Source organism: Pseudorasbora parva, chromosome 15 (genome assembly GCF_024679245.1).
Source record: "Pseudorasbora parva isolate DD20220531a chromosome 15, ASM2467924v1, whole genome shotgun sequence".
Taxonomy (NCBI): domain Eukaryota; kingdom Metazoa; phylum Chordata; class Actinopteri; order Cypriniformes; family Gobionidae; genus Pseudorasbora; species Pseudorasbora parva.
Window position 1 is genome coordinate 19,623,735 of NC_090186.1, and position 27,661 is coordinate 19,651,395.

Consider the following 27,661-nt stretch of genomic DNA (forward strand, 5'->3'; position numbering starts at 1 on the left):
AACTAGTGATGTAAGTGAATTTGCATCACATTTAGACTGTAATTTAGCGATTTATCAAAAAGAAAGGTGAGGGCTTGGTTCTGTCCCTTGTTTGTTGATTGGATGAAAGCAGATCTGAATTTGTAAGATTGGCTATTTGTGAGAATTGTCCATTTAAAATATAGTCTCACAGAGTCAGATCTATAAAATCTGTAGTCTCAAATATACCAATACTTTATAATCAAACTATCATAACATTGCCATTTTAATGACTTCATCCGTCGCTGGAGCAAACATGTCCACATCTCTACGATAAGAAGCTTTCTTAACTGCTGTTTTCTCATCGCTGTCTTTGTTGTGTTTAGTTTGTTATTGAGAGGAAAGCGTGCAGCACATATTTACATATTCATCTAAACGCACTCAACAGCGTGGATGGGTGTTCACTAACTGTATATTGCTCAAATGGTATTTCTCACTTCTTTTTACTTCTAAGTGAAGAACAAAAATAACTTTGCCGTGAGTAACTTAAAAAAATATGGACATGGTGTCCATGACGTCACCCATAGAATTCTGAAGAGAAGTTTTGAAGAAAAGTAGGGTCGAGCAGGCCGCTGCCATCTTGGCAGCGCGTCATCGCACATCACTTCCCGAGAACTGACAATGCGCAAAGAGGTGCCATGTGGGTTGAGCTAAGGTGACGCGATGACTAACAGACAGCAGAAAAAAGGCTATCCACCTGTCACTCAAAGTGGCTACGCCCTTAATTATGCAGAATTTTAAGGCTTTAAATAATGTAAACAAATGAGTTAAAAAAAAATCACCCCCTTGCAGTTGTCATGAAGAGCAAAATTAGTGCAAAAGTTAAAATTTCACATTTAAAGAGCGAGTGAGTGAGTGCTAAGGGAATGCAGCTGAACGAATATGCGTGCGTCTTTTAAATATAACGTAAAAAAAAATTATGACAAAGCAATATGTGGCGGCTGGTGTTGATTGTGTGGCGGACCGCCACAAATTAGTCTATGTGTGAGAAACACTGGAAACTGAGGGAGGTTGCCGCTTAATGTGCACAAGTGCGAGTATGAGCAATAAGTTGCTTGCTGCAGTTCACTAAATGGCCACCGGTGTCGCTAATAACAAGAGTTTCTGAATTCTACATATAGCCCCTAAAGTGGACTAAATGATTGGAAGTCTGGCATATATTTATTACAGAAATTACATTATGGTCAAAAAACAAATGAGTGGATGATTAGTTAACATTAAGATGCTTCTAGAAATTAGATATTGTAGATTTCCATTTCAAACTGGCTTGAACAAGTTTTCAGCGATGGCAGACTATATTTCAGATTTATATTTAATTTGTGTTTGTTATACCTGCATGTTTAAAATCATTGTTATTCCTCCAGTGTTGTGGCGTATTCTGTCGTCATGGGAGCTCTGATGGCCAGTGGGAAAGAGGTGCTGGGCCGAATCCCATCTGGGAAGGTAAAGAAGACATAAGTAATGTCACTGCACTTTTAACAACAGTTACTATCTGTTGTAATGCATAACATTTCTGTTTTATCACCCAGCTGTTTGACTTCGAGGCCATGACTACAGCCAATCCTGATCGCTTCAGTAAGACCGTCAAGAGTTGGATGAATTTAAAGAGGTACTTCAGGAAGCTTCTATTACTGATGCTCATATTCATACTGTTAACACATTCATCTTTTTTTTTTCTCCGTTACTAGTTTGCCGAGTTGGTACCAGAACCTTCCGTCAGTTTCAGAGACGTTCCAGTTAACAAGGACCATGATTGAAGTTCTAAACACAGACTCATCTTCGCACTGTCCCAAGAAATCCTAAACTTGAAATACCAATCCAATTATTCAAAACACAAACAAGGGGCGTCTCTACTCAGGGCATCTTTGCTCACAGTCCTCACTTTTACATGGTTTTACCTATCAAATTTCAGTGCAAATATTCTTTGATTTTAGCTTTTATATTTCCACAAACATGGAGAAGAGAGTTGACTTTTCAAATTTTAAATTAATTATACATTTGTGTTGCTGTTTATGATGTCATTAAAGTTCAGCAATTGCAAGCATAATCTGAGTTGGAGAAAAAACAGCAGGAAATGTAGCACAACATAATTTAAAAAAAATCTTTATTAAATTATTTTTCATCAGTTGCGTTCAATTGATTTATTATTATTATTATTATTTGAGACCGTTTGGTTTTAGAATTAATTCTGTGACTTGTTGCAGAGATGTCCTTTGAAGAGTTTATCAAGCAATATTCTTCAGCTCTGAGTTCCTTTCTCAATACTTGAACACAGTGGGGAAAGATGTTTGCAAATGTTTTTGTTGTTTGAAAGACAGATTTTGCCATGTTTACTGTCCACACTGGCTTCTTTATGATTATTTTTGTTCTGTACTTAATGGCTTAGCTGAATAATGTGCGATGAAAATCTGGAGATGTTCATGTGATCTTAAACACTGGAAACAGTTGCACCTCAATCTGCAGTCGACTAAAGACAAAGAGCTCGTATATTTCCTTAATCTTATAAATCCTTCATTTTATTTTAGCATCTTCTAAGCATCTCATTTTAAGTAGCTTTTTGGTTTTCTTATTCATGCCTTGGTTGGTGCTTAATGGAAAATACTTATTTCTTTTATTTTCCTGTGAAAATGTAAGAACAACAATGGCGCTTTTTTCATGAGGGGAATATAGGCGGTTTGTTAACGCACAAAAAAACTTGAAAATGGAAAATCTTCATTTAAAAAGACTTCATTTGATGAAGCAGCCACAGTCAATAAAATCAGTTGAAAGTAACCAGTGTTGTATGCATTTACTCCATTTTAATCCCTTTTGAGGGTGCAAAAAAAATTAAATATATATTCTCTCTCTCTCTCGATCGATCGATATATCTATCGATCTATTTTTTTTTTTTTTTACTAATATTATTTAACATTTTACAATATTTTTACTGCCCAAGAAGCTTTTAGTATGCAGTACATAGTGATACATGTTCGAGGTTCAGCGTGTCCCGGAAGCAGGTAACTTACATTTATTTAAACTGTATTTTCAATTAAGTCTCTATTTAAGTTTCCCAATCATTATTCAGACGTAATTTACGGTTATAAAAATAATACAACAGCAGCCCCTTACAGTAGTTACTGTTAAATTACCGGTATTTCTGTGTGAAAATGGCTAATGACACGTGGTAGCTGTTACTTTTCTCAGCGCTGACAAGGTTCGACCAATCACCGTTTAGGTTTTGAACGACAGTCGACAGATGTACAATGTTACTGGCTGTAAGCTCAGCATGGCTACTGAAGTGGACCAAAACGTACTTATAAGGGCTCTGAAAGAACTAATACGATTCGGTAGAACATCGTTGGATAATGTGAAAAACGATGTGGACAAAGGTATCCTTAACAATTTAAGATTTAACCTCTTAAGAGTGCGCAAATGTACGTGTGCGAGTATACGTTACTGTGACGTTAAGCAGGGGTTCAAATGTCTGAGAGTTTATTAAAAAGGTTTCTGCTTTACATTGTTTTAGAATTGGCTTGCAATTATATAATTATTATTTACTCATGTATTTTCAGAATACATGTATATAATTCACATATTACTGTTGTTTAGGTGGTTCTTCACAAGAAATTGTAAATAAGAAAATACGTCCTTTATTTGGTCTGATGTCAGCAGGGGGCAGGTTCTTTAACAGGTAACGTAAGTTACCTTACTTGTCTTTAAATATTCCTATGGTGCACGTTTGAGGTATTGTGTTGTATGATATATAAACTATTCATGATATAATGCTTTCTTTCAGTCTGGGTGTGAAAAACCAAAAGGAAGCTGAACGTTTATGGGAACAGTTTTTTCAGTGAGTTTGGACATATTCTCTGAAATACTTGATTTTGTGATTGGTCAGTTGACTTGTGGCATTCAGTGGTGAAATGTTTTGCATAACTGCTAAACTGTTTAATTGACTGATGTCACAAACAACTCTCAGATCTATTTGGTAATTAGCAATGTAGGCTAATATGTAGGCTATGTATGGGATATGTATAATGATCCACTACTCATCCGTGTCCTTTACAATATCCATTACATATTAGATATCAATGGCATAAAAGTATAAAGATAATAGTAATAATAATAATAGTTGTTTGATTCCTAATTTAACAGAATCACAGAGGTTCGAGATAATGTTGAAGGTTTACTGCAACTGGAAGTAAGTTTTGTGTATATATATATATATATATATATATATATATATATATATATATATATATTTTTTTTTTTATTATTATTTTTTTTTTACATTTTTTTAAAATTATTTTTATATATATATATTTTTTTATTTATTTGAAAATGATTTGATATCTTGCCACTAAAGGAACATGGTGTTGGTATAAAAAAAAAAGGAGGAAATACTACATTTCAAAGCTTTTGCGTTTTCTCGCAAAACATTTAGATTCTCTCGAGAAACTTTGCATTCGCTTGCAAAACTTTTGCAAGAGAAACACTGTAATGTGTGTATTGGTTTGTTCTATTTTACTAGTATGGTGTTTTGGTGTCCCTATTAGCATGTCTGCCTGCCCATTTACCTAGTTTGGTTACTGACTATGTTAAAAATGAATGAATAAGTAAGTAAATAAATAAATAAATATACACGTATGTAAATTAATAAACAGATAAATAAATGTGATGATAGGAAAAATAAATTACTGAATAAACGACTTGATAAAATAAATGATTCATTTGTAATCAAATTAAATGTTGTATTATCTTTCCCTTAATTTATTCTTTTGCTTTTATCTGCTTTTATGAAATATATTTTTAACTTTTATTTATTTGTTAATTAATTTGAATATTAATTTTTATATTTATTTATGCATTCATTTATTTATTTGTACATTTATTTATTCCCACATGTATTTATTTTTACATTTATTGAGCGATTGATTCATTTATTTTTATTTTTCCATGTGCAACATGGAAATGAGGAGGGCGGTCCTTGTGTAGCTTCAGTGCATCATTGGTTGAGAGCGCAAGCACAAAATCATCAGACCAGTGTAGCAGGTCAGTAAATGACGGCCGTAGAGTTCTTTCACAGACCAAACAACTTATCAATGTTTCCAGCAGTTTGACTCATTGAGAGATACGTTTCAATGATACTTATAGTAGTGCCATCTGACTCACACAGATTTTGAACTCGACAGGTTGTAAGTTCAGTTCTTGCATGTGTATACTATGGCGGACCTTTCACAAACAGCTAACGTTAGAAAGTTGCGCTTCTTAATAAATTAAGTGGGAAACAACGCATCAAATTACTGTTGTTAAAATTAGATGTGCTTATCGATGTTTTAGGATGGTTATATATTCCGATATGAATGTGGAAGTACAAACTGAAATGTTACCGCAATAAATAATAGACACTCTTCAAAGTATGTCCCAGCACATTCAAAATCTGAGTCAGATAGTACTAAGGTGGGGCGACCATCGTACTTTCTTCCGATAAGTACCATTGGAACTTATTTCTCAATGGGTCAAACTACTGGTTGGCACCCCTCCTCAGATCCACTCCTCTCCCTTATCCCAGTTCATCCTTGACGGCCAGGTCATTACTTTCTCCTCCTCAGTCACAAACCTAGGGGTTTGGTTTGACCCACAGCTGACCTTCAATGACCACATTAAGCACATTTGTAAAACTTTCTTCCACCACCTTCGAAACATTTCCAAACTCCATTCCCTTTTAACCTTTTCAGATGCAGAGAACCTTGTCCATGCCTTTGTCTCCACTAGGCTGGACTACTGCAATGGACTCTTATTATGTAGAATTTCTGGCAGAAATATCCAGATGCTTCAATACATCCAGAACAGTGCTGCCAGAGTCCTTATGAGAGTCCATAAATATGATCACATAACTCCCTACTCTCATTGCACTGGCTCCCTGTTTCATCCGTATCGACTACAAAATCCTCCTGCTCACACATAAATGCATCACCGGACATGCACCACCAAATCATTATCATTATTATTATTATTATTATTATTATTATTATTATTATTATTATTATCAGCCTCAGCTGGTCTGACGATTCAGTGCGTGAGCTCTACAGACTGTGGTGAGATCTCAACCAATGATGCACTAAAGCTACACAAGGACCTCCTCATTTCCATGTTGCAAACGGAAAAATAAAAATAAATAAATCAATCGATTAATAAATGTTAATGTTAATACATGTGGGAATAAGTAAATGAACAAATAAATAAATAAATACATATGTAAAAGTAAATATAAAAATTTATGTTAAAATTAATTAACAAATAATTAAGTTACAATAATATTTTTTTTATAAAAGCAGAAAATAATAAATTAAGGGAACGATAATACAACATTTTATTTGATTAAAAATTAATCATATTTATTTTTTCAAGTCATTTATTTTGTTATTTATTTTCCTAATATCACATTTATTTATCTTTTTTTCTGTTTATTAATTTACATATGTGTATATTTATTCATTTATTTACTCATTCATTCATTCATTCATTCATTCATTCATTCATTCATTCATTCATTCATTCATATAATTTATGCAGGGTTGATCCTCCATAATGTTCATCACCTGTTCATCAATCTCCCCATGTATTTAAGCCTTGATTTTATTTTTTTATTTTCTAGTTCTGTGCCCGGTATCATTTTCTTGTTCTGGATTATTGGATTAATGACAAACGCAAAGTTTATTGGGGCAACGCAATACTTTTGCAAGAGAACACAAATTTTTGGGGGGAATGCAGTACTGAGAGAACACAACGTTTTTGGGGGCATGCAATATTTTTGTAAGAGAACGCAAAGTTTCTTAAGGTAATGCAATACTTTTTCGAGATAATGTAACCTGAGATGGGAACAAGATGCTGTCATGGCTGGGAATGCTCCGTGCGAGGCAGTGTCTGAAGGACATGTTTACATATGGCAATCGTCGATTGGCTGAGCAATGATGATGTAGCAATGTAGTGTAGTACATCCCCGAAACCATAAATAGATGCCATGCCGGTGTGTCGACCAGATGAGTTGTCTCATTCCCCTCTCATGGAACCTGGCAGCATACATAACCTGAGACTTTCCCTTTCGAGTGGAACTCAACACAGCATCTTGGCTTGACGCTATGAGAACTTTATTGCCAATGTCGCCATGCCACTGGACAGTGCCTGTCCCACAAAGCTGTGCTTCTGCACAGACAATTGCGAACGTGGGCTAAGACCAGTTTAACCCTGTAGGACCTAAAACCCTCGAGTTGAATCCGTGTCCAGATTGTAGAACCTGATGAATTTGTGCAGAGGACAAGCCGGCGGCTGCCAGAGATGTATAAAGTGCTCTATCAAAAAACTGACATGAGTAGAAGTTGAAGTATTCTTTAAGCACCACACTTTAGTTGAAGTACTAAAGTATTCAACACTTTTTTTACTTAAGTATTGACATAGTTTATTTAAAAATGTACTACTCAAGTACTGAAGTAAAAGTACAAGTATTGTTTTATGTAGCTATTAAAGAAAGTATTCAAAAGTTTGAACCATATTTCATTACCAAAAAGTTTATTTTGACTTATAGATGTAAAAAAAATTTCTGTTTTCACCTCACTCCAGTCTAAACTAGGCTAAATTATTTGTTTAGGTAATTTTTCTACACATTATCATATAAATAACCTGAAAATACTGTAGTTCATTAAGATTAAATCTTACTAACCACTCTTTTTAAAAACAAATGTGGTAAGAACACTTATATTCTTATTTCAAGAGGTATTCTGAGTAAATTATTTGTTTGTAACACTTTACAATATGGTTTGATTTGTTAACATTACATTAGTTAATGTATTAGACTAATAACTAACATGAACTTACCATGATCAATGCATTTGTTACTGTATTTATTAATCTTAGTTAATCAAAATACAGGTGTTCATTGTTTGTATGTTACTTCACAGTGCACATTAACTGTGTAAACAAATAGAGAGCCATTTGAGAGTAAAACAGAGTTTGTGTTGTTAGACAATGAATGTGCGCCCACGGCCTCTCTCGCATATGCGCCCTGACAAGCGCAGCAGTTATTTTATTCTACATCACTCACCGAACAAATATGACGGCTAAAAAAAGCCAAAACGGGAGCATGCGCAGTCTTCTTGAATAGCTTGATTCGCTCAATGAGAAATGAGAAAAAATTCCATTCCAAACCCACATTACCACTGCTAGAACGATAGATAGCAGGTTTGATGAAGCTGGCACAGCTTCATCAAACCTGATATCTACCGTTCTGGCAGTGGTAAGGTAATGTGGGTTTGGAATGGAATGATTCAGAGCATTTTTATAATTGTAACGTGTAACTATGCAGCAGAAAAAAAATATCGGAGTAAAAGTATTAAACTAATCGAAAATATGTACTGAAGTAAAGGTGGAAGTAGGAGAAAAAAATAATACTCTAGTAAAGTACAGATACCGCCTTTTAGTACTTAAGTACAGTCGTAAAGTAGTTATACTTTGTTACCATGCATCTCTGGCCGCAGCACAAACCTCTTGGAATGGTGCACTCCTAGCAAGAGCCCTGAAGGATCTGACACTCCTAGTGGAGTGGACCTTAACCCAGAGAGGCAAAGCCATTCCACGTGGCTCATAGGAAAGGGAGAGCGCGTCCGTGATCCAGTGAGAGATGTGCTGCTTGGTGACCGTATTTCCTCTATTGCGGCCACCAAAGCCGACCAGGGTCTGAGAGGACATACACTACTGGCCTGAGCGGTGGATGTAGATACTCAAAGAATGGACCGGACATAACAAGTGCAGACATTCTTGCTTTTATAGGCAGAGGGAAGTTAGACTGCAAAACAACTGACTGACTAGCCAGGCAGAATCTTAATGTGAACACGGCGACAGATTAATTCTCTGAATGCTGCCAACTGCTTTTAGCCTCCTGGTATCTATCGACAACTGCGTCGCTCAACAGACCCGAAGGCAATATTGGGCCATCCAGCAGGAAAGCCATGCCTCTTTCCTTAATCCCTGTGAAGTTAAGCCACAGATGCTGCTCCATAATTGTCCACAGCAGCCACTGAATGACCGATGGAGCAGACCATCTGCTTGGTTGCACAGAGGGCAAGGTCAATGGTTGTGGGAAATTATTTGACTGCCTCCGGGGCTAATCCCCTGCCATAGTCGAATTCTTTAAGCAAGTAAGCCTGGTAGGCCTGGAAAACCACAATGGTGTGCTCCTTGCACCAGCCTGACCTGTTGCCACGTAAGTCTTAGCCACAAGGGCCGCAGCTTTGGTGGGTAAGGTGAGTTTTCCCGACAATAATGTTGATAAGGTGGAGAGATAACCCGCTAGCTTCTCTTCCACCCTCTGCACTGTCCCGTACCCCTGCACCACGCAGAGTACAGTATGTTGAGGTGGCCTTTGAATGCACTTGCACAGAGTACTGATTCTTCCCAGACCTAGACACCTTGGTGTAAAGGTCAGGAAAGCACAGGAGATGGTGATGAGGCGGTTGCTCTCAGCCAGATATTGGATTTGGAACCTCTAGTTTAGATCATGTGACCTGTCTCTTTTCATCAGGCCACTCCAGATTGAGCTTGGCCACAGCACAAGTCACAACCTCAAACACTCGAGCAGCTCCTCAGACGCTATTGACTGAGTGGGCAGCTCTGCTGACACACCCGCCTGTCTGTCTGTCTGCATCCAAATCTTCAGAATCTAATACAAGCAGCATGAGTTTCTTGTTCTGGTCCGAAGAAATCACAGAGTGAGCTTCAAGATACAGAAGAGTCAATGAAGAAGGGGAGAGAAAGTGCTCGACCACCCGTCTCTCGCTCCTCGTCGGCTAACTCTACCTGCAAACCCCATGGCTCTGCAACCATGTAATCCGAGCCATGGAGCTAGGCTCTCATCAAATGGAGCCAAGCAGGATCGGCGCTTGCAGAGATTAAACTTGTCACATTGAGCATAGAAAGACCCTGCTAGGATAGTCCTTCAACCAATCAGACCACAAGAGGCATGATCAACAGGCAATGACCCATCATTTCTCTATCCGTCATCATGTTAAACCTGCCAATAGTGTGCCAGATGGATAAGCTAGTCTGTGATTGGTTCCCACAAAAGTGTAGTAGCAGCAGTAGAAATGAATGTACAGGTTTCCAGACTGAGTTTCAGGGCAAAATCAAATCGCTGGCAAATCAGGCTGGGTTTACCCAGTCAAATTTTTTCCATCACCATGTTCACTTAGGGGCTCCTTAGACAGCTTATTTTCAAATGATAAATAGTTTTATAATTTTACCTTACTATAAGGGGTTTGAGTAGTTTAGTGTGCTGAATGGATGTTTGTTTGATTGACAGGTGGAGTGGGATATTTTTTTGAAACGTCTGGATGTTCAGATGCAAATGAGCGACACAATTCTTTCCCAGTGTCCTGCAGCCCAGACACTCAACTCAGATACACAGTTCATGCACGTCCAAACTAAAGAGTGAGATAAACACATGATATGATCACTATTCATATTCAGTGGAAGCCACAATCCAGAACTACTAACAGGGTTTTTCCGCTGTTGAAACAAAATGAAGGCCTTCAGTTGCAATAGTTTATCACTCTACATCACAACTATAACTACATCAGTGCTTAACTCATGGTTTTACTGGTCCTTCTCAAAAAAATAGCGTATTGTGATAAAGTTCATTATTTTCCATAATGTAATGATAAAAATTAAACTTTCATATATTTTAGATTCATTACACACCAACTGAAACATTTCAGATCTTTTATTGTTTTAATACTGATGATTTTGGCATACAGCTCATGAAAACCCAAAAATCTCAAAAAATTAGCATATTTCATCCGACCAATAAAAGAAAAGTGCTTTTAATACAAAAAAAGTCAACCTTCAAATAATTATGTTCAGTTATGCACTCAATACTTGGTCGGGAATTCTTTTGCAGAAATGACTGCTTCAATGCGGCGTGGCATGGAGGCAATCAGCCTGTGGCACTGCTGAGGTGTTATGGAGGCCCAGGATGCTTCGATAGCGGCCTTAAGCTCATCCAAAGTGTTGGGTCTTGCGTCTCTCAACTTTCTCTTCACAATATCCCACAGATTCTCTATGGGGTTCAGGTTAGGAGAGTTGGCAGGCCAATTGAGCACAGTAATACCATGGTCAGTAAACCTGGTATCTGGTTTTGGCACTGTGAGCAGGTGCCAGGTCGTGCTGAAAAACGAAATCTTCATCTCCGTAAAGCTTTTCAGCAGATGGAAGCATCTCCTGATAGCTAGCTGCATTGATCCTGCCCTTGATAAAACACAGTGGACCAACACCAGCAGCTGACATGGCACCCCAGACCATCACTGACTGTGGGTACTTGACACTGGACTTCAGGCATTTTGGCATTTCCTTCTCCCCAGTCTTCCTCCAGACTCTGGCACCTTGATTTCCAAATGACATGCAAAATTTGCTTTCATCCAAAAAAAGTACTTTGGACCACTGAGTAACAGTCTGTTACTACTCTGTAGCCCAAAAGTGGCTTGACCTGGGGAATGTGGCACCTGTAGCCCATTTCCTGCACACGCCTTTGCACGGTGGCTCTGGATGACTCCAGACTCAGTCCACTGCTTCCGCAGGTCCCCCAAGGTCTGGAATCGGTCCTTCTCCACAATCTTCCTCAGGGTCCGGTCACCTCTTCTCATTGTGCAGTGTTTTTGCCACACTTTTTCCTTCCCACAGACTTCCCACTGAGGTGCCTTGATACAGCACTCTGGGAACAGCCTATTCGTTCAGAAATTTCTTTCTGTGTCTTACCCTCTCACTTGAGGGTGTCAATGATGGCCTTCTGGACAGGGTCGGGTCAGCAGTCTTACCCATGATTGCGGTTTTGAGTAATGAACCAGGCTGGGAGTTTTTAAAAGCCTCAGGAATCTTTTGCAGGTGTTTAGAGTTAATTAGTTGATTCAGATGATTAGGTTAATAGATCGTTTAGAGAACCTTTTCATGATATGCAAATTTTTTGAGACAGGAATTTTGGGTTTTCATGAGCTGTATGCCAAAATCATCAGTATTAAAACAATAAAAGACCTGAAATATTTCAGTTGGTGTGCAATGAATCTAAAATATATGAAAGTTTAATGTTTTATTATTACATTATGGAATATAATGAACTTTATCACAATATGCAAATTTTTAGAGAAGGACCTGTATATTCAAAGTCTATAAGATTTCTGAATGTGGGAGGCATTTGTTTAGAGGTATCAAATCTTATTCTCACCAAGGCTGCATTTATTTGATCAAAATATATTGAATACTAAATACAATATGGACCATTTTAGTAACTTTTTTAATGTTTTATGGACCATGGTGGGATAAAACTTCATACATTTTCTAATTTTCTCCAAATGTTAGTATTGTAAATTACTTAGTAGAGAAAATGTTCTTATCAGCTGAGAAAAGTAAATTTCTTTGAATTGCAATTTCTCTTTATTTCATTCCAATTGAAATTGAGTTCCAATGGCAATGCCCTGTGGTTTGTGGCTATTTCAGTTCAAATTCCAGCCCATTGATTGATATGACATGTGTGAACTGTAATGTACATCAGGGTTGTCCTGTACTCTTGCAGGAATGTTTCTCTGAGTCAGTATTTGGGGAAGGGAGAGAATCTTCTCCTTGTGCTGCTTCGGCATTTTGGATGACAGCCGTGACGAGACCACCTGACTGAGTTGAAGAACAGCAAGGTAAGACAGCCTGTCGTTAATAAAGAGGAAAACTGCACAGCTGCAAGCACAGTCAGTAGCACACCTCAGCATTTCTGCATACAGACCCTTGTTTGGAGAATATTTTTGAAAGCTTGTTGACCCAGCTGTGTGGACTTGGCAAGGCAAAATATTGTGCTGGATTTTGTTGAGAATGTTCCACAGTTGGCATTGGCGTGTTCTTTGAATCATTAATGGTGTTTCTGTTTTTTTCTCATACAGAAGCTCCTGGAAGCTCAGTCATTGCGGGTACTGGTGGTCTCGTATGGTTCTCTTGAAGGGGCAACGTTCTGGCTTGGTCAGACAGGCTATAACTTTGACATGCTGTTGGATGCAGAGAGAGTGGTGAGGACTATTGAGTGTGTGAAAGCATTATTAGTTCTTTCTTTGCTTACGTATAAGCTCTTATATACAGTAGTAGTGTCCAAAATATATGTCTGAAGGGGATATTTGTTTTGAATGACCCTACATTCAGTTTGATTAAACCATCAAAATATGAAAATATTTTATTTTTTAAATATTTTAAATATGAGGGAGGAACAAAGCACAAACCTTGAATAATGTACACTGATTATGCATAACATTATGACCATCCTAATATTGTGTTGGTCCACCTTTTGCTGCCAAAACAGCCCTGTCCCATTGAGGCATGGACTGCACTAGACCTCTGAAGGTGTGCTGTGGTATCTGGCACCAGTATGTTGGCAGCAGTTCTTTTAAGTTCTTTAACTTGCAAGCTGGGGCCTCCATGGATCAGACTTTAGTTCAGCACCTCCCACATCCTGCTGAAAGAGGCCTCAGCCACCAGGAAAAACTTTCTGAAAAACTTTCGTTTCCATGAAAGGGTGTACATGGTCTGCAAACATGCTTAGGTAGGTGGTACGTGTCAAAGTAAAATCTGCATGGATGGCAGGACCTAAGTTTTCCCAGCAGAACATTGCCCAAATCATCACACTGCCTCCAGCGGCTTGCCTTTTTCTCATAGTGCATCTTGATGCCATGTATTCCTCAAGTAAGTGACACACACGCAGCCGGCAATCCACGTGATGTAAAAGAAAATGGGATTCACCAGACCAGGCCAAGTTCTTCCATTGCTCCGAGGTTGGTGCTTTCGGCGGTGGACAGTGGTCAGCATGGGCACCCTGACTGGTCAGCGGCTATGCATCCCGATATGCAACAAACTGTAATGCACTGTGTATTCTGACATCTTTCTGTCAGAACCAGCATGAACTTCTTGGGCAATTTGAGCTACAGTAGCTTATCTTTTTGATCAAACCACATGGGCCAACCCTGTCACCGGGTTCACCACTGTTCATTCCTTGTACCACTTGTGATAGCTACTGGCCACTACAGATCGGAAACACCCCACAATAACTTTAGGAGATGCTCTGACCCAACTTTAGACGATGCTCTGACCCATAGCTCTAGCCTTCACAATTTGGCCCTTGTCAAATTCACTGAAATCCTTACGTTTGCCCATTTTTCCTGCTTCTAACACATCAACTTTGTTATGCCTAATCGCTATATATATTTTGACAAATTGCCCTTAAAAAAACTACAGCTAAATGTTACCGTGCAATTTTATTGTTACTCTACATTTTACTGTGCACAAAACTGCATAGAAAAACTAAAATCTCTCAGGAAAATGCATACATTGATTACAACATGATAATTTAACATAGTCAACATATTTCTTCTTTCATTTATCTCTCGTTTTTGCAGGTGTTGTTCATAATTTCTTTCTATGACAGCCTGGCCAAAAATTATGTCTGCACAATTTGGCATGTTTCATTGAATTATCACAAATAAAACAACTGACTCCAAGCACACAAAGTTTAGTAGTATTTGAATAAAGATGGCAATTTTACTAGGCCGGACACAACTTTAGGCCATTACTGTATATTGTAATTGCTTTAAAAAGTATCTCCTTTTTTATATCTATTTTTTTGTCCAAATTTAGCTGAATTATCTTGTAAATTACCTTGGTTAGTTTCTGTTTATAATGGGTTACAGGTTTATAAAGCTTTCGGTCTGGGTTCATCCATCAGCAAGGTGATGAAGTTTAAGTTATTGCTTCACTACTCTGAATTTCTGCCGATCAACCAACAATCACCTGATGTGCCACCTCAGTTCATCGATGATCTATTTCAGGTGAGACTCAGAACATTTACTGAAAATATTATGTACAGAACATAAAAAAATCGAACACTGACTTGAAATTGGGTTAGATTTGTTATTACCTGGATTGTATGACATAAGGGCAATAAAAGCAAGACTGTCAGACTGCATATATGGATAGTTACATTGATTAGAAATAAATCTGCAATAAAGTCTAACAACAATAGTATCATAAATTTCACTTCTTCAGCTCAAATCATGCAAGAAAAACTGTATTTTGCAGGCTGGTCTAATATACTTGAGTCCTTTTAATGCAGTTATTCACAAATAAGACATACTTTGATGTCCTATTTTGGCCCAAAGGTGTTTATCTTCTTGTCCATTCTAAAAAAAAATGTAAATAGTATGTCACATAATCTGTTAAATAGATACACGAAACGCATGGCCAAGACAACTAAGTAAATAATTCTGGTGTATTAACATACCATTTGTCCCATTAAGATAAATGTAATGTTTATTGCATGAAAATATAATCACATGATAATAAACAGAGCAATTCCAAGAGGATCCTCACAACTTGGTGTTCTGGCCCTAAATACGGGCTTAAACTGCATTTAAACACCAGATTGTGCTAGAAAATCAAACAATAATAGAAAATAAAAAAGCTGATAAAGCATTTTGTTTGACATCCTAATGTTAATCATCAGGATCTTTACTGATTTGCTGAAAGAGAAGAAATTATGTTTTTAAGAGATTCTGACTATTTGCGTAACGTGCCAAATCCATAAAAACACATTCCAAATATTGCATAATACTCAGCGAGAGAATAAACATTTGTCTCCCTGTAGTCTAGGACTCTTGAAAATGGATTAAAAACCTTCTCTCTGTCTCTATCAGATGGGAGGTGATTTTGTGTTGGACCAGGGTGGTAAAGTGATATTTTCCTACCGGTGTAAAAGCCCTGTGGACAGACCATCAGCTTCACAGATTCTGGCTGCCGTCTCTGCTCATTCTTAGCATTCTTAAGTCGTGGAGAAAGAGCTTTCAGGTTTGGTCTTTTTGGTATGTTTAACTGCATTACTTGCTTCCTTGCCATCCTCATAATAAGTTCCAGTTCCTGAAAAGTTATACTCATTCATGTTCATGCCAGACTTCCAATTAAGAAAGATGGCCAGAATAAAGTTTGTAATATTAGCCATTCCAGAAACTAGGATTGGCATGGAGTAGTAACTGAAGAGTTCAGATGCAAAAACTCTAAAAGCCACTTCGGTCAAAAATGTGAGTGTATGCTCTCTGCATATAGTTCATAAAATACTTTAATTTCAAACCCACTAAATCCCAGCCTCAGCCCATTCAGAAGTACCGATACTTGGGTAGAAAGCTATACATTGAAGCTTGACAAAAATGCGTATTTTAAAGAAAAACATCAAACCGATTTAGAGGCTTTTGCATCAAAAGTCTTCAACTAGACTCTGTTCTTTTACAAAGACAGTCCGCCTCAAGTCATTTCACTTAACTGTAAAATGTAAAAATGGGAAGCTTCTGTTTTACTATGAGACTCACAATAAATGAAAATGAAACAAATATAATGTCAGAGTATAAGTCCATTAATATATAGTGTAGTAAATATGAAAATAACAAATCCTCAATAACAAAAAAATATGTTTTTATTCTGCTAACATTCTTTTTTAATGTGGCATTCTGCAAACATGGGAATGTTACTTTTGAATTTTCTCTGAATGTTCTGAAACAAGTAGCAACATATAAACAATATTAAATGAACATCCAACTAAAAAGTCTCATGAAGTATAAATAATGTTTTTTGTGCTAACATTTTGAGAACATGATAGAGTGGTATGATGTCAGAAACCAGAAGAATAATTCACCACTAGTTCTCTCAATATTTTTTTAAATTTATGAGTACAATTAAGCTTGTGGTGAACATAATTTGACAATACTTTGATGTTTTGTTCCAAAATGTAAACTGCACAGTGCACACACTCGCACAAGCTGTCTAATCTAGTTAAAATGTACAGTTTCAAAAATGAACAGACCTTCAAAAAAATTATTTTTACTATGCGTGTGTGTAATTTACTTAGAACACAAAGTATAGGTAAGTTTCACTGATCAGGATAACATTGTGTTTGTCCTTCTTTTGCTGCCAAAACAGCCCTAACCCATCAAGGCATGGACTCCACTAGAACCCTGAAGGTGTGCTTTGGTATCTGGCACTAAGATGTTTGCAGCAGATCCTTTAAGTCCTGTAAGTTGGGAGGTGGAGCCTCCATAGATCGGACTTGCTTGTTCAGCACATCCCACAGATGCTCAATTGGATTGAGATCTGGGGATTTTTGAGCCCAATGGGCACCCTGACTGGTCTGAGGCTATATGCAGCCCCATATGCAACAAACTGCGATGCACTGTGTATTCTGACACCTTTTTATCAGAACCAGCATTAACTTCTTGAGCAATTTGAGCTACAGTAGCTCGTATGTTTGGTCGAACCATATAGGCCAGCCTTCGCTCCACATGTGCATCAATGAGCCTTGGCCACTCAGGATCCTGATGCCGATTCACTACTGTTCCTTCATTGGAGCACTTTTGATAGATGCAGACCAGGAACACCCCACAAGAGCTGCAGTTTTGGTGATGCTCTGACCCAGTCGTCTTGCTCTCGCAATCTAGCCCTTGTTAAACTCTCACAAATTCTTAAACTTGCCCATTTTTCCTGCTTCTAGTATATCCATTCCCACCCACTAACATGTGCCGTGATGAAGAACAATCAGTGTTATTCACCTGTCAGTTGTGATAGTTATGCCTGATCGTGTACGTTTACCACAGGTTTTTTTTTTTTTTTTTTTTTACACATTAATAAAAAAAGAAAAAAGAATTGTAAAATCCCATAGGGGAATCTCTAAAGAACCAGTAGAGAAATTAGTCTTCTGAGTAATACCTGCACCACTCTATTAAACCAGAGCTGCGTCCAAAATCGAATACTGCCCTACTATACGTAAGGGATAATGTACACCCAGCCGGTTGTTATCGCAGTATAAACCCCGACAGAGTGATCAGGACCCCGACGCGAAGCGGAGCCGTGTAATAATATGCTATATTTTTACTATTATGTCAAAACCAACAGGGTAATATGCATACATAGTATTATATACTCAAAATAGTATTAATACATAGTATTCGAAATACAGTAGGCAAAAAGTCCCCAGATGACCTACTACTTAATTTTCGGCGCATTCAATGTACACTTAACTATCTTATGAGGCTACGGTTTATCAATGGAGATATAGTGACGGTTTATCAATATAGTGACGCAACTGACACTAATGACAACATTGTGGATGTAGTATGTCCACATTTCATCTATAGCCTACTACACACATTCAAACTACATGGAACATGATGTTTTAATGGTCGCAAAGTTCAAATTCAATTGTAGTACCTATTCAGACAGTGCACGTTTTGGCTGCACTTAACTTAAAACTTAACCTAGTTTTGATGTAAATGTGCACTTACAACTTACTAAAAAAAATTAGTGTTGCACAAATAAACATAGTTGAAGTGGAACTCTACCTATAAACTAAGTATTTATGGTAGCCTCTGATCAGGAGTAACGTTTGGAATCAAATAGCAGACTAACTGCATTAATTAGCTCTTATCCTTTATGATGATGTTTATATGATGATCAACATATACAGGGTCCTTCTCAAAAAATTAGCATATTGTGATAAAAGTTCATTATTTTCCATAATGTAATGATAAAAATTAAACTTTCATATATTTTAGATTCATTGCACACCAACTGAAATATTTCTGGTCTTTTATTGTTTTAATACTGATGATTTTGACATACAGCTCATGAAAACCCAAAATTCCTTTCTCAAAAGATTAGCATATTTCATCCGACCAATAAAAGAAAAGTGTTTTTAATACAAAAAAAGTCAACCTTTTAATAATTATGTTCAGTTATGCACTCAATACTTGGTCGGGAATCCTTTTGCAGAAATGAGTGCTTCAATGCGGCGTGGCATGGAGGCGATCAGCCTGTGGCACTGCTCAGGTGTTATGGAGGCCCAGGATGCTTCGATAGCGGCCTTAAGCTCATCCAGAGTGTTGGGTCTTACGTCTCTCAACTTTCTCTTCACAATATCCCACAGATTCTCTATGGGGTTCAGGTCAGGAGAGTTGGCAGGCCAACTGAGCACAGTAATGCCATGGTCAGTAAACCTGGTATCTGGTTTTGGCACTGTGAGCAGGTGCCAGGTCGTGCTGAGAAAACGAAATCTTCATCTCCATAAAGCTTTTCAGCAGATGGAAGCATGAACTGCTCCAAAATCTCCTGATAGCTAGCTGCATTGACCCTGCCCTTGATAAAACACAGTGGACCAACACCAGCAGCTGACATGGCACCCCAGACCATCACTGACTGTGGGGACTTGACACTGGACTTCAGGCATTTTGGCATTTCCTTCTCCCCAGTCTTCCTCCAGACTCTGGCACCTTGATTTCCAAATGACATGCAAAATTTGCTTTCATCCAAAAAATTTACTTTGGACCACTGCAACAGTCCAGTGCTGTTTCTCTGTAGCCCAAAAGTGGCTTGACCTGGGGAATGCGGCACCTGTAGCCCATTTCCTGCACACGACTGTGCACAGTGGCTCTGGATGACTCCAGACTCAGTCCACTGCTTCCGCAGGTCCCCCAAGGTCTGGAATCGGTCCTTCTCCACAATATTCCTCAGGGTCCGGTCACCTCTTCTCGTTGTGCAGCGTTTTTTGCCACACTTTTTCCTTCCCACAGACTTCCCACTTCCCACCAAGGCAACTGCCTTGATTCAGCACTCTGGGAACTGCCTATTCGTTCAGAAATTTCTTTCTGTGTCTTACCCTCTCGCTTGAGGGTGTCAATGATGGCCTTCTGGACAGGGTCGGGTCGACAGTCTTACCCATGATTGCGGTTTTGAGTAATGAACCAGGCTGGGAGTTTTTAAAAGCCTCAGGAATCTTTTGCAGGTGTTTAGAGTTAATTAGGTTAATAGCTCTTTTAGAGAACCTTTTCATGAAATGCTAATTTTGAGGTTTTCATGAGCTGTATGCCAAAATCATCAGTATTAAAACAATAAAAGACCTGAAATATTTCAGTTGGTGTGCAATGAATCTAAAATATATGAAAGTTTAATTTTTATCATTACATTATGGAAAACAATGAACTTTATCACAATATGCTAATTTTTTGAGAAGGACCTGTATGATGACATTTACACTTGCTTACATTTTAATTGAGTGAATAAAAATGGTCATAATCATTAATTGTCCTTCCCGATGTTCTTTGTATAAGTATTTATTTATTTTTCCTTATTAATTTAGTTTCAAATACAGTTTCTGAATGTCATTAACAAACACATATTGTGTTATTACTGATGAAGTAGCATTGTATTTGATAGAATTTCTATTTTTTATTTTATTTTTACCATTGGTTAAGTGAGGCAAAAGTTTGAACAAAGGATAAACTGAAATTCACAGACATTTCAACACAACTTCTGCTCACATATTTGAAGACACTATTGGAATATTGAGGGCAAGCGTCAAATTATGTGACAACATTGCTTTACGGAGAGCTTATGACCTACTAGCTACAGTCTGCCTTAACAAATAAAGTTAGTTACAAACTAGCTAGTAGTTACTAAGCCTATAGTGTGGACTTTACATTCCAATTTAAGTAAGAACTTACAAATGGCTGGTGCAACCCTACCCAGATAACTCTTAATGTTACTGTAAGAATGTTTGTTCAGAACTTTGAGAGAATCTTGCCAGAACGTTTCCTGTTGGCTGGGCTGTCACTGACTTAAGGCCTTAAATGTGTTGCTATAGGTTGACTCCACAGATAGACAGCTCCCCCAGAGGTTGTATGGATGAAGATCTGACTCAAACTCATACACTTATGAAGAGTCGTCTCTGATGGATATTTACACCCTCTGGTCATCACAGCTGCGTATGTTGAGTCATACCTACATCACACATAACCAGTTTCTTGATTAAATTAATTTAGATGATTCACTTTTTCTTTTTCTTTTTTTAAGTCATATGAAATGAAATAATCTTAAGTTTTACTACTACTAACTATTACTTACTGTGAAGGATAAAATGTTTACAAAAAGAAATAAAATATATATAACTTATTGCAATTTCTTTGATAATTGAATGAAGTCCACATTGAATAAAGAGCTTGATGTCAGCCAGAATGAGACTGGACTTGTATCCACCTTTCAGCATAGATAAAGAGCCTTATTTCACTTTAAACCTGTTTGAGTTGTTGCCAAGTGGATTCAAGCTTTTAAAACAAATACTTGACAGGGCTGAAACAACAAGCCATAATTCGAAAGAATTTTTTAGAAGAACAAAAAGGAAACTTTTTCTGTTGCGGTTTTGAACACAAGTCAAAAACAGCAATAATGTAATGTTAGAACAAGGGAAAATGAAGACCACCCTTGGAATAATGCAAACATTAAACATCAAGAAGATGAAATAATTCAGTATGTTTTACTGTTTTTATTTGTCCATGTTTTTCAGTGCATGTTTTGTGCCATTGTAGTCTATTAGCTTTAAAGCCATATTTTACTTTTAGTCCCCCTGCTGTCAATAATTGTATCCTTTTTTCATCATTGATAAATAAAATTACACATTTAAATGTTTTGGTTTTTTTTTTCCTGTGAAAAATAATTTCTTTATGAAATTATGAATGTAACTCAACACCATTGCTTCATTTAGTTTATGCAGATAGCAAATTGGTTTCCTCTTCCACCCAACTTTTTCTGCAGCAGTTTGTTTCCGCTTCAAAAGAAGGATATCGCCATCTACAGGGCTTTGAAGGTACTGTATCTTGTGCGTGTTGCCCATAATCACCCAAACTTGTCAACAAGGCTACTTTATGCGAGTGTGAGGTCCTTTCCCAAATGGCACCCTAAAAACTTGCGGTCTTCCAACAAGTCCGCGGAAGAAGTCTACTGCGGAGCTTGCTTCAGTCGGGCTTAGCAAAAGTGTGCATCATGGGCGCCTATCGGCCACGAAAGGGGCACTTGCGAGCACTCTTCTGTAACCTGAAATGACAAATGGGACACCCTACGGTCTCATGGACTTAGCTGTGTGTATGTCTGTTAAATCCATGGCTGATTCTGAAATCGCCCCCTTATACCCTCAAATAGGCCATCATTTGAGGGGACAGCCATTTGTAGTGATGTCTGAAACCATAGTGGACATTATTGAGTGCACTATTCATTAGTGCATTATTCAAGTGAACTGTATTAGTTGGGAACGTTGGGAATAGTGATTGAGGGTTTAGTGGGCGATTTCGAATTCAGCCCATGAGACTGTAGGGTGTCCATTTGGCAGCCATTGTAAGTCCACAGGACTGAAAGCGCATATAAAGGGTGCCATTTAGGACAGGGCCTGAGTGCTTTGACAGGTAGTTGTGAATCGCAGGTGTTTTATTAATGAGATAAGGTCATGACTGCAGCCGCTGATGAGGCCGGAACCAGTACATCCAATGCGATTAGTCTCTTTAATTTTACTTAAAGGAAGTGTATGTTAGATTGTGACCAAAACTGGTACTGGTATCATTTTTAAAATAAATGTAAAATGACCTCTCCAGTTTTAGGGTGCATTATCATGATATCTTGTTCTAGCTAATCAAAAGAGATTTTCTTAGTGCTATGTTAAGCTAGTAGGCTAGGTATAGGATAGCTTGTTAATGAAGGCTAGCTGAAAACAAAGAAAAGGAAATGTTTAATTTGACCATATTTAGCTTTGGTGATATGTGACATTTAATGTTTAATTTAAAAGGCATTAACATTTTCATGATTAAGACTAAATACAGGGTAAAATGATTTAGGGCAAATAAAGCACTTGTACAAAAGTTGTCTCAAGCAATGTAATTGCTTTGGGATTCAATAGAAATAGGAGGCTAATATGCCCTTCTCCAACATCCTGTTTTAATAGGAAATGCATTTATCAAAACATTTAATGGGATCTTTAAATTCACTGGCCTTAATTCTAATGTGCATAGTCCTCCGGTTTTTTTTTACACTAAATAACTGCTCTTGACATTTAAAAAAAATCAATTTTGAAGAAAGCTGCATCATATAGAAATTGATCAAGGTCAAACATCAAACTCGCACAGATAATACATTCGTCTTTCACAGTAGGTGTCCCACCAGTCTCCATCATCTGAGGACATGGATACACAGTTCTCTCGTTTACCACCATCTGGCTGGCTTGAAAGGAAGTGCTTCCTCCATTGGAAGTAAGTGACCCGCGTTGTGTCCTCAAATAGGTAGAGGCCTTCGGAGCGCTGGTCGTTAATCCCAAGCCACACAGGCCAGTTTCCATGGATTACTGATTTCACATATTCAGCCAAAGCTTCCTGCTCCTTGCGATCTCGTGGCATAGCCATGCGTCCTCCCCGCTCCTGGCACTTCTGGGATGCGTCTATGTAGGTCTCATATACACGGTATGCCAGAAAGCATTTGTAACCAATTTTACGGCCTTTCTGACAGCCTGGAGCAACATAAATTGATTTAATCAGTCATTGTTTTAGTATGAAAACACAAACATTCAGTTTATGAGTGTCAAGTAGAGTACTCTAATGCCATCTAGATTCGCTTAAGTATAACATATTCCTATACCAACAATCTTTATGGTCCTGGAACATTACTATTGCTTAATCTGATTTTATGGTTATGTTTTAGGCCCCAATCAAAAGATCTGAACCATCATTGGCAACGTGTGGGTTTCCTCTAGAAGATTCAGATCTGGGTTTGGGACAGGCATTAGGAGTAAGTTTAAGTTTTGGAAATAGGGAACAGTGCAGGGATGTCTAAACCCAGTCCTGGAGGGCCACTGTCCTGCAGAGTTTAGCTCCAGCTTGCCTCAACACACCCACCTAGAAGTTTCTATGTAAGACCTTGATTGGCAGGTTCAGATTTGAAGCTGGACAGTGGCCCTCCAGGAGCAGGACTGGACACCCCTGGACTAGAGACTGGGTAAAGGTTAAGATTTTGACAGAAGGATAGGTTTGGAATTAGTGTTTAAAGTAGGAAATCAGGAATTGGGGTTAGGTCTGAAGATTAGGTATCGTGGGTAAAAAACTGAAATTGCAATAAGAGAGAAGGGTCAGTGTTTGAATTACGAGTTGGAGTCAGAATTTTAAGATTGGAAGTTCATGGCTGGAGTTAGGGATAAGAAGTCTGCAGGGTTAGGACAGGGGTGTCCAATCCTGCTCCAGGAGTGCCATTTTCTAACAGAGTTTAGCTCTAGGCTTAATTAAACACACCTGAACCAGCTATTTGAGGGATTTGGATCCCTAGAAGTTTCCAGGCAAATGTGTTTGAGTAGAACTCTGCAAGAAAGTGGTCCTCTTGGAACAGAATTGCACACCCCTGTGTCAAGTGAAGTGGTTAGGGTTATGGGTCTGGAAGAGAGCAGGTAGTAGTACCAACTAACCCTCTAGTCGTCCAATCTCTTTGCGATTGTCCTTGCAGTAGGACGAGACCTGTTGAATGGCATCCTCAGTGTCACCTAGTCTATTGTCAAGGCGTGACACTCTTTCCAGCAGTTGTGTCACTTTAATGTCCAATGTGTAATGTCCCACATTAAGCCTGTGGATGGCCTGATCCATCGCTGCCAGTCTAGACACTGCAGAAATGTGAATAAAGTCTTTCATTAGTCAGCCATGCAGCTGCATACCAGAGAATGAATATAAATATTAAGAAACTGTATAGTGTATGAAGAAGGGGTTGACAAGGTAGCTGATGATATCTCTGGATTCTTGGAGAGCCTTCAACAGCAGGGTTTCTTTTTTTAAGATAGAATCTTACTAAGTTGATCAAATGATAGAAACAACATGCTCAAGTTTCATTATATAATTCACATGCCCAGACTATTAAATACTACCTCAATAACAATCCTTAGATTGTGCAAGTCCAGACATGGGGTGCATTTAGAATATTTGCATGTAATATACATTCCGTTACATCAGTTTTGGCTTGCTTTTCTGGCAATTCAGACCCAAGTGAAATGAGTGATTAGGTAACGCACATATGTAGTTGTAAGTGCTCTCCATGTCGGAGACGGCAGTGGTGGGTTCAGGTTCTATGATGTCAGGAGTGTCCCCTCGCCCTCTAACCGTCTCCTCATTGAACACTCTTGCCTGTAGAATTAAACGACAACAGAACCTCCATCAAAACCAGTCTTAAAGAATATTCTTACACAACTTCTGCCCACATTTTTGCCCCAATTTACGGTCTGGGAGAGTCAAAACTAGGTAACAAACGTCAGAGGTGGTCTGTAAGTGTTTGGGCTGTCGCAGATTTCACAGAAAACTGCATAGTGTATGAAGTGCTCAGACTGATTATTTAGCTTTAAACTATAGCCGCTTTTCCACCGTAAGGTCAAACTGTTCTCATTGCTTAACCGGTCCATTCCGTGCCAATACGGTCCAGTCGCTATGAATATGGTTATGAAAAGTGGCTTATGATTCCATCCAGCCAGAGGATGGCAAGCATGTCTGAGATTTTAGAGCACGTATTATTTTTATTTTTGTAATGCGTCTCCTAGCGACAAGGCACATGTTCCTGTGTGAGTCTGTTATGTTCGGAACAACTTGCAACTGTGGTGGTGTGTCAACCTCAGTCGTTTATTGCCCGATGCCCAGTTTTCCTAGCTTGACAAGCCAGACCCACATCAAGATGTTTGGTCTGGAAACTCACCATTGACAGGGCTCAATCCGAGGGGCGGGATAAGTAGTTGTCTTTCAAACTCCCTCTGCACGCGATAGGATAGCGCTTCAACCAACCAGAACAACAAAGGTGAAACGGAGCTCATTGACAGATTAAACATTCGCCGTGTACGATCGGCAAAACCTCGAACACATCTTCCCTTTTTAAGAATGACTTTAGTGCCGTTCTTTTCTCAAAGAAAAGCTTAACTCCAAGTCTACCAGAGTAGCGGTCTAAGCTGATTCGAAAGACCGCTGTTCGCCAGTTTCTGTGTTTACTAGAAGCATGCAAATGCAACTCGGCCATCGTCATTATGGCCCCGCCCACCAACCTTTACACGATGTGATTGGCTCGACAAGAGTTTGGCTTTTACAGCTCAGAAGGGTATTGAGAGTTGCTAGAGGACACTTGCGGGCAGATTAGATTTGCTGCCGCTAGGGTGCGTCTAGATTTCTAGGCTACAGTTTTCCCTCTGTAACACTAAAGTCGGAAAGTGTGGAATAGGTAGTGTTTAAAATATGCTTAATTTTTTTTAAATCGTGTATCCCAGCCTTTACTTGATACTCAAAACACATAGGCTACATTATTACAAATGCAGTCCTTGCTAGGTATTAAAACTCCTGACATTTGCCCTCAGTGTTGCATGCACTTTATGAATACAGAAGCAGGTATTTAATTTACCTTATCATTCTAAAGCTACACCGTAACCCTAAGTATAAAACCCTAGTGTTGCAGTACCATGGTACTTAAATGTATTTAAAGGCATTTACATAATACTCCAAGCCATGAGAAGGAATAAACTGTAAAAAAAAAAAAAAAAAAAAAAAGGTCCTTAAAAATAGGGCACAATGTACTGTATAAATATGAAGGAATTTTCCATGTTGTTTTTTTACAGGTGCTTTAACTGAATTCTGAATTACACATTGCATTAGTTTGTGTTTTAAGGGTTAACAGAAATTTCCGTAAAATTACTGGATAATGTACTGGCAGAAAATTACCAGTACATTCTGTTTATATTTTTACAGTGTAGTATTCTATTAGCATCATGGTAGGTTTACAAAGAAACGTACAAATTATATTGATGGAAATCATTAACTGTATTCATATTTAAACAAGCTGCCATCATTAAACCTAAAAAGTAAACGTAAACTATTAACCTGAGACAGATCAGCTGTTGTGATGGCCGATCTCGTGGTGCTGTCGGCAGAGTCACAGGAGGACAGAGCGCTGAAGCCCACTACAGCCGCCAGAATCACTGTTGGAATCATCTCCACTTGAAATCCCTTCACTTCATAAATCCCTTTCTTCTTTCCAGCCAGCTCTCTGTCTTTTTGTATATATACAGCCCCAGATGTCCAGCCCTTCTGATGTTCACTCAACAGCAACCTTCTCTCCTCTTTTCACATTGCTTTCTTTTGCTCTGCTGTTCACCTCTATACAGCTCTGTTTTGTTTTAGCCTCCTCCCTCTCCGCAGCTGTCGGACACTTTTCCTCCTCCTTTCACCTTGTCGGAAAGATTCCTTTTTCTTTTTTCTTTCTTTCGGAGGGATGTTTTTTTTTCATTCCTCCCACTATTCTTTGTGCTAACATGGCAGTTTTACTGACACAGCTCTCTCTCCCTCTTAGATAAACATTTATCTAAGTATTCATGTTCTTGCCTAAGACTAAACTTTCTTACAAACACATTTTTTCAGTGCTTTTGTCCCTTGGGAACATGATGTTCTGTGGAAGTCTATGGTGGCCAAATGACAGGAAAATGATGAACGTCTCATTACCAGCTGAGTTCTGTCGCCACACATGGAAGGAATTTGGACTTCTCGTCCTCTAAACAAGACACTTTCTTTCTCTGTTTCTCTGGAGGAGACTTTGGAAGGGAATTAGGATGTAAGAATGGAGTAGTGCCCAAAAGAATCCAGTTCATTACATAACAAATTCTAACTAAGCAAATCTCTCCCAGATGACTGTGTCTAGACACTCTACGGTACAAGGAAAAGATCCAGAAACGGATAAAACA

General features: G+C 38.3%; 3 protein-coding genes across 4 annotated transcripts in view; 2 read left to right on the top strand and 1 right to left on the bottom strand.

Moving 5' to 3' along the window:
- ttc13 (tetratricopeptide repeat domain 13) overlaps positions 1–2,148 on the top strand; it is a 40,343-nt gene extending 38,195 nt beyond the window's left edge. The window contains exons 21-23 of the mRNA XM_067417306.1: positions 1,383–1,461; positions 1,548–1,627; positions 1,707–2,148. Of these exons, the coding sequence (XP_067273407.1) occupies positions 1,383–1,461; positions 1,548–1,627; positions 1,707–1,821 (274 nt within the window). The 3' untranslated portion in view covers positions 1,822–2,148. The remainder of the gene's footprint in view (positions 1–1,382; positions 1,462–1,547; positions 1,628–1,706) is intronic.
- Positions 2,149–3,253: 1,105 nt separating this feature from the next.
- On the top strand, positions 3,254–20,883 carry selenol (selenoprotein L). 2 transcript variants are annotated; one of them, XM_067417312.1, is made up of 10 exons: positions 3,254–3,386; positions 3,607–3,688; positions 3,794–3,847; positions 4,153–4,198; positions 10,352–10,479; positions 12,614–12,728; positions 12,969–13,091; positions 14,760–14,897; positions 15,762–15,912; positions 20,747–20,883. In XM_067417312.1, the coding sequence occupies exons 1-9, from the start codon at positions 3,254–3,256 to the stop codon at positions 15,879–15,881; spliced, it is 939 nt and encodes a 312-aa protein (XP_067273413.1). In that variant the 3' UTR covers positions 15,882–15,912; positions 20,747–20,883. The 2 variants fall into 2 exon arrangements, with proteins under 2 accessions (XP_067273413.1, XP_067273412.1); XM_067417311.1 differs by having other exon boundaries at positions 15,762–15,926; positions 20,747–20,882.
- On the bottom strand, positions 20,746–27,208 carry clec11a (C-type lectin domain containing 11A). The gene is made up of 4 exons (XM_067417313.1): positions 26,805–27,208; positions 24,968–25,079; positions 24,374–24,565; positions 20,746–23,428 (listed from the first exon to the last, which is right to left on the bottom strand). The coding sequence occupies exons 1-4, from the start codon at positions 26,913–26,915 to the stop codon at positions 23,031–23,033; spliced, it is 813 nt and encodes a 270-aa protein (XP_067273414.1). The 5' UTR covers positions 26,916–27,208; the 3' UTR covers positions 20,746–23,030.
- Between the last annotated feature and the right edge of the window lie 453 nt (positions 27,209–27,661).

Bases quoted from the DNA above. Each gene is read 5' to 3' on its own strand.
- clec11a (XM_067417313.1), bottom strand. From the start codon at position 26,915: ATGATTCCAACAGTGATTCTGGCGGCTGTAGTGGGCTTCAGCGCTCTG. The intron at 25,080-26,804 runs GTTAATAGTTTA...TTAATTCTACAG, and splicing joins CAACAGCTGATCTGTCTCAG to GCAAGAGTGTTCAATGAGGA. The intron at 23,429-24,373 runs GTTAGTTGGTAC...ATGTTGCTCCAG, and splicing joins AGAGATTGGACGACTAGAGG to GCTGTCAGAAAGGCCGTAAA.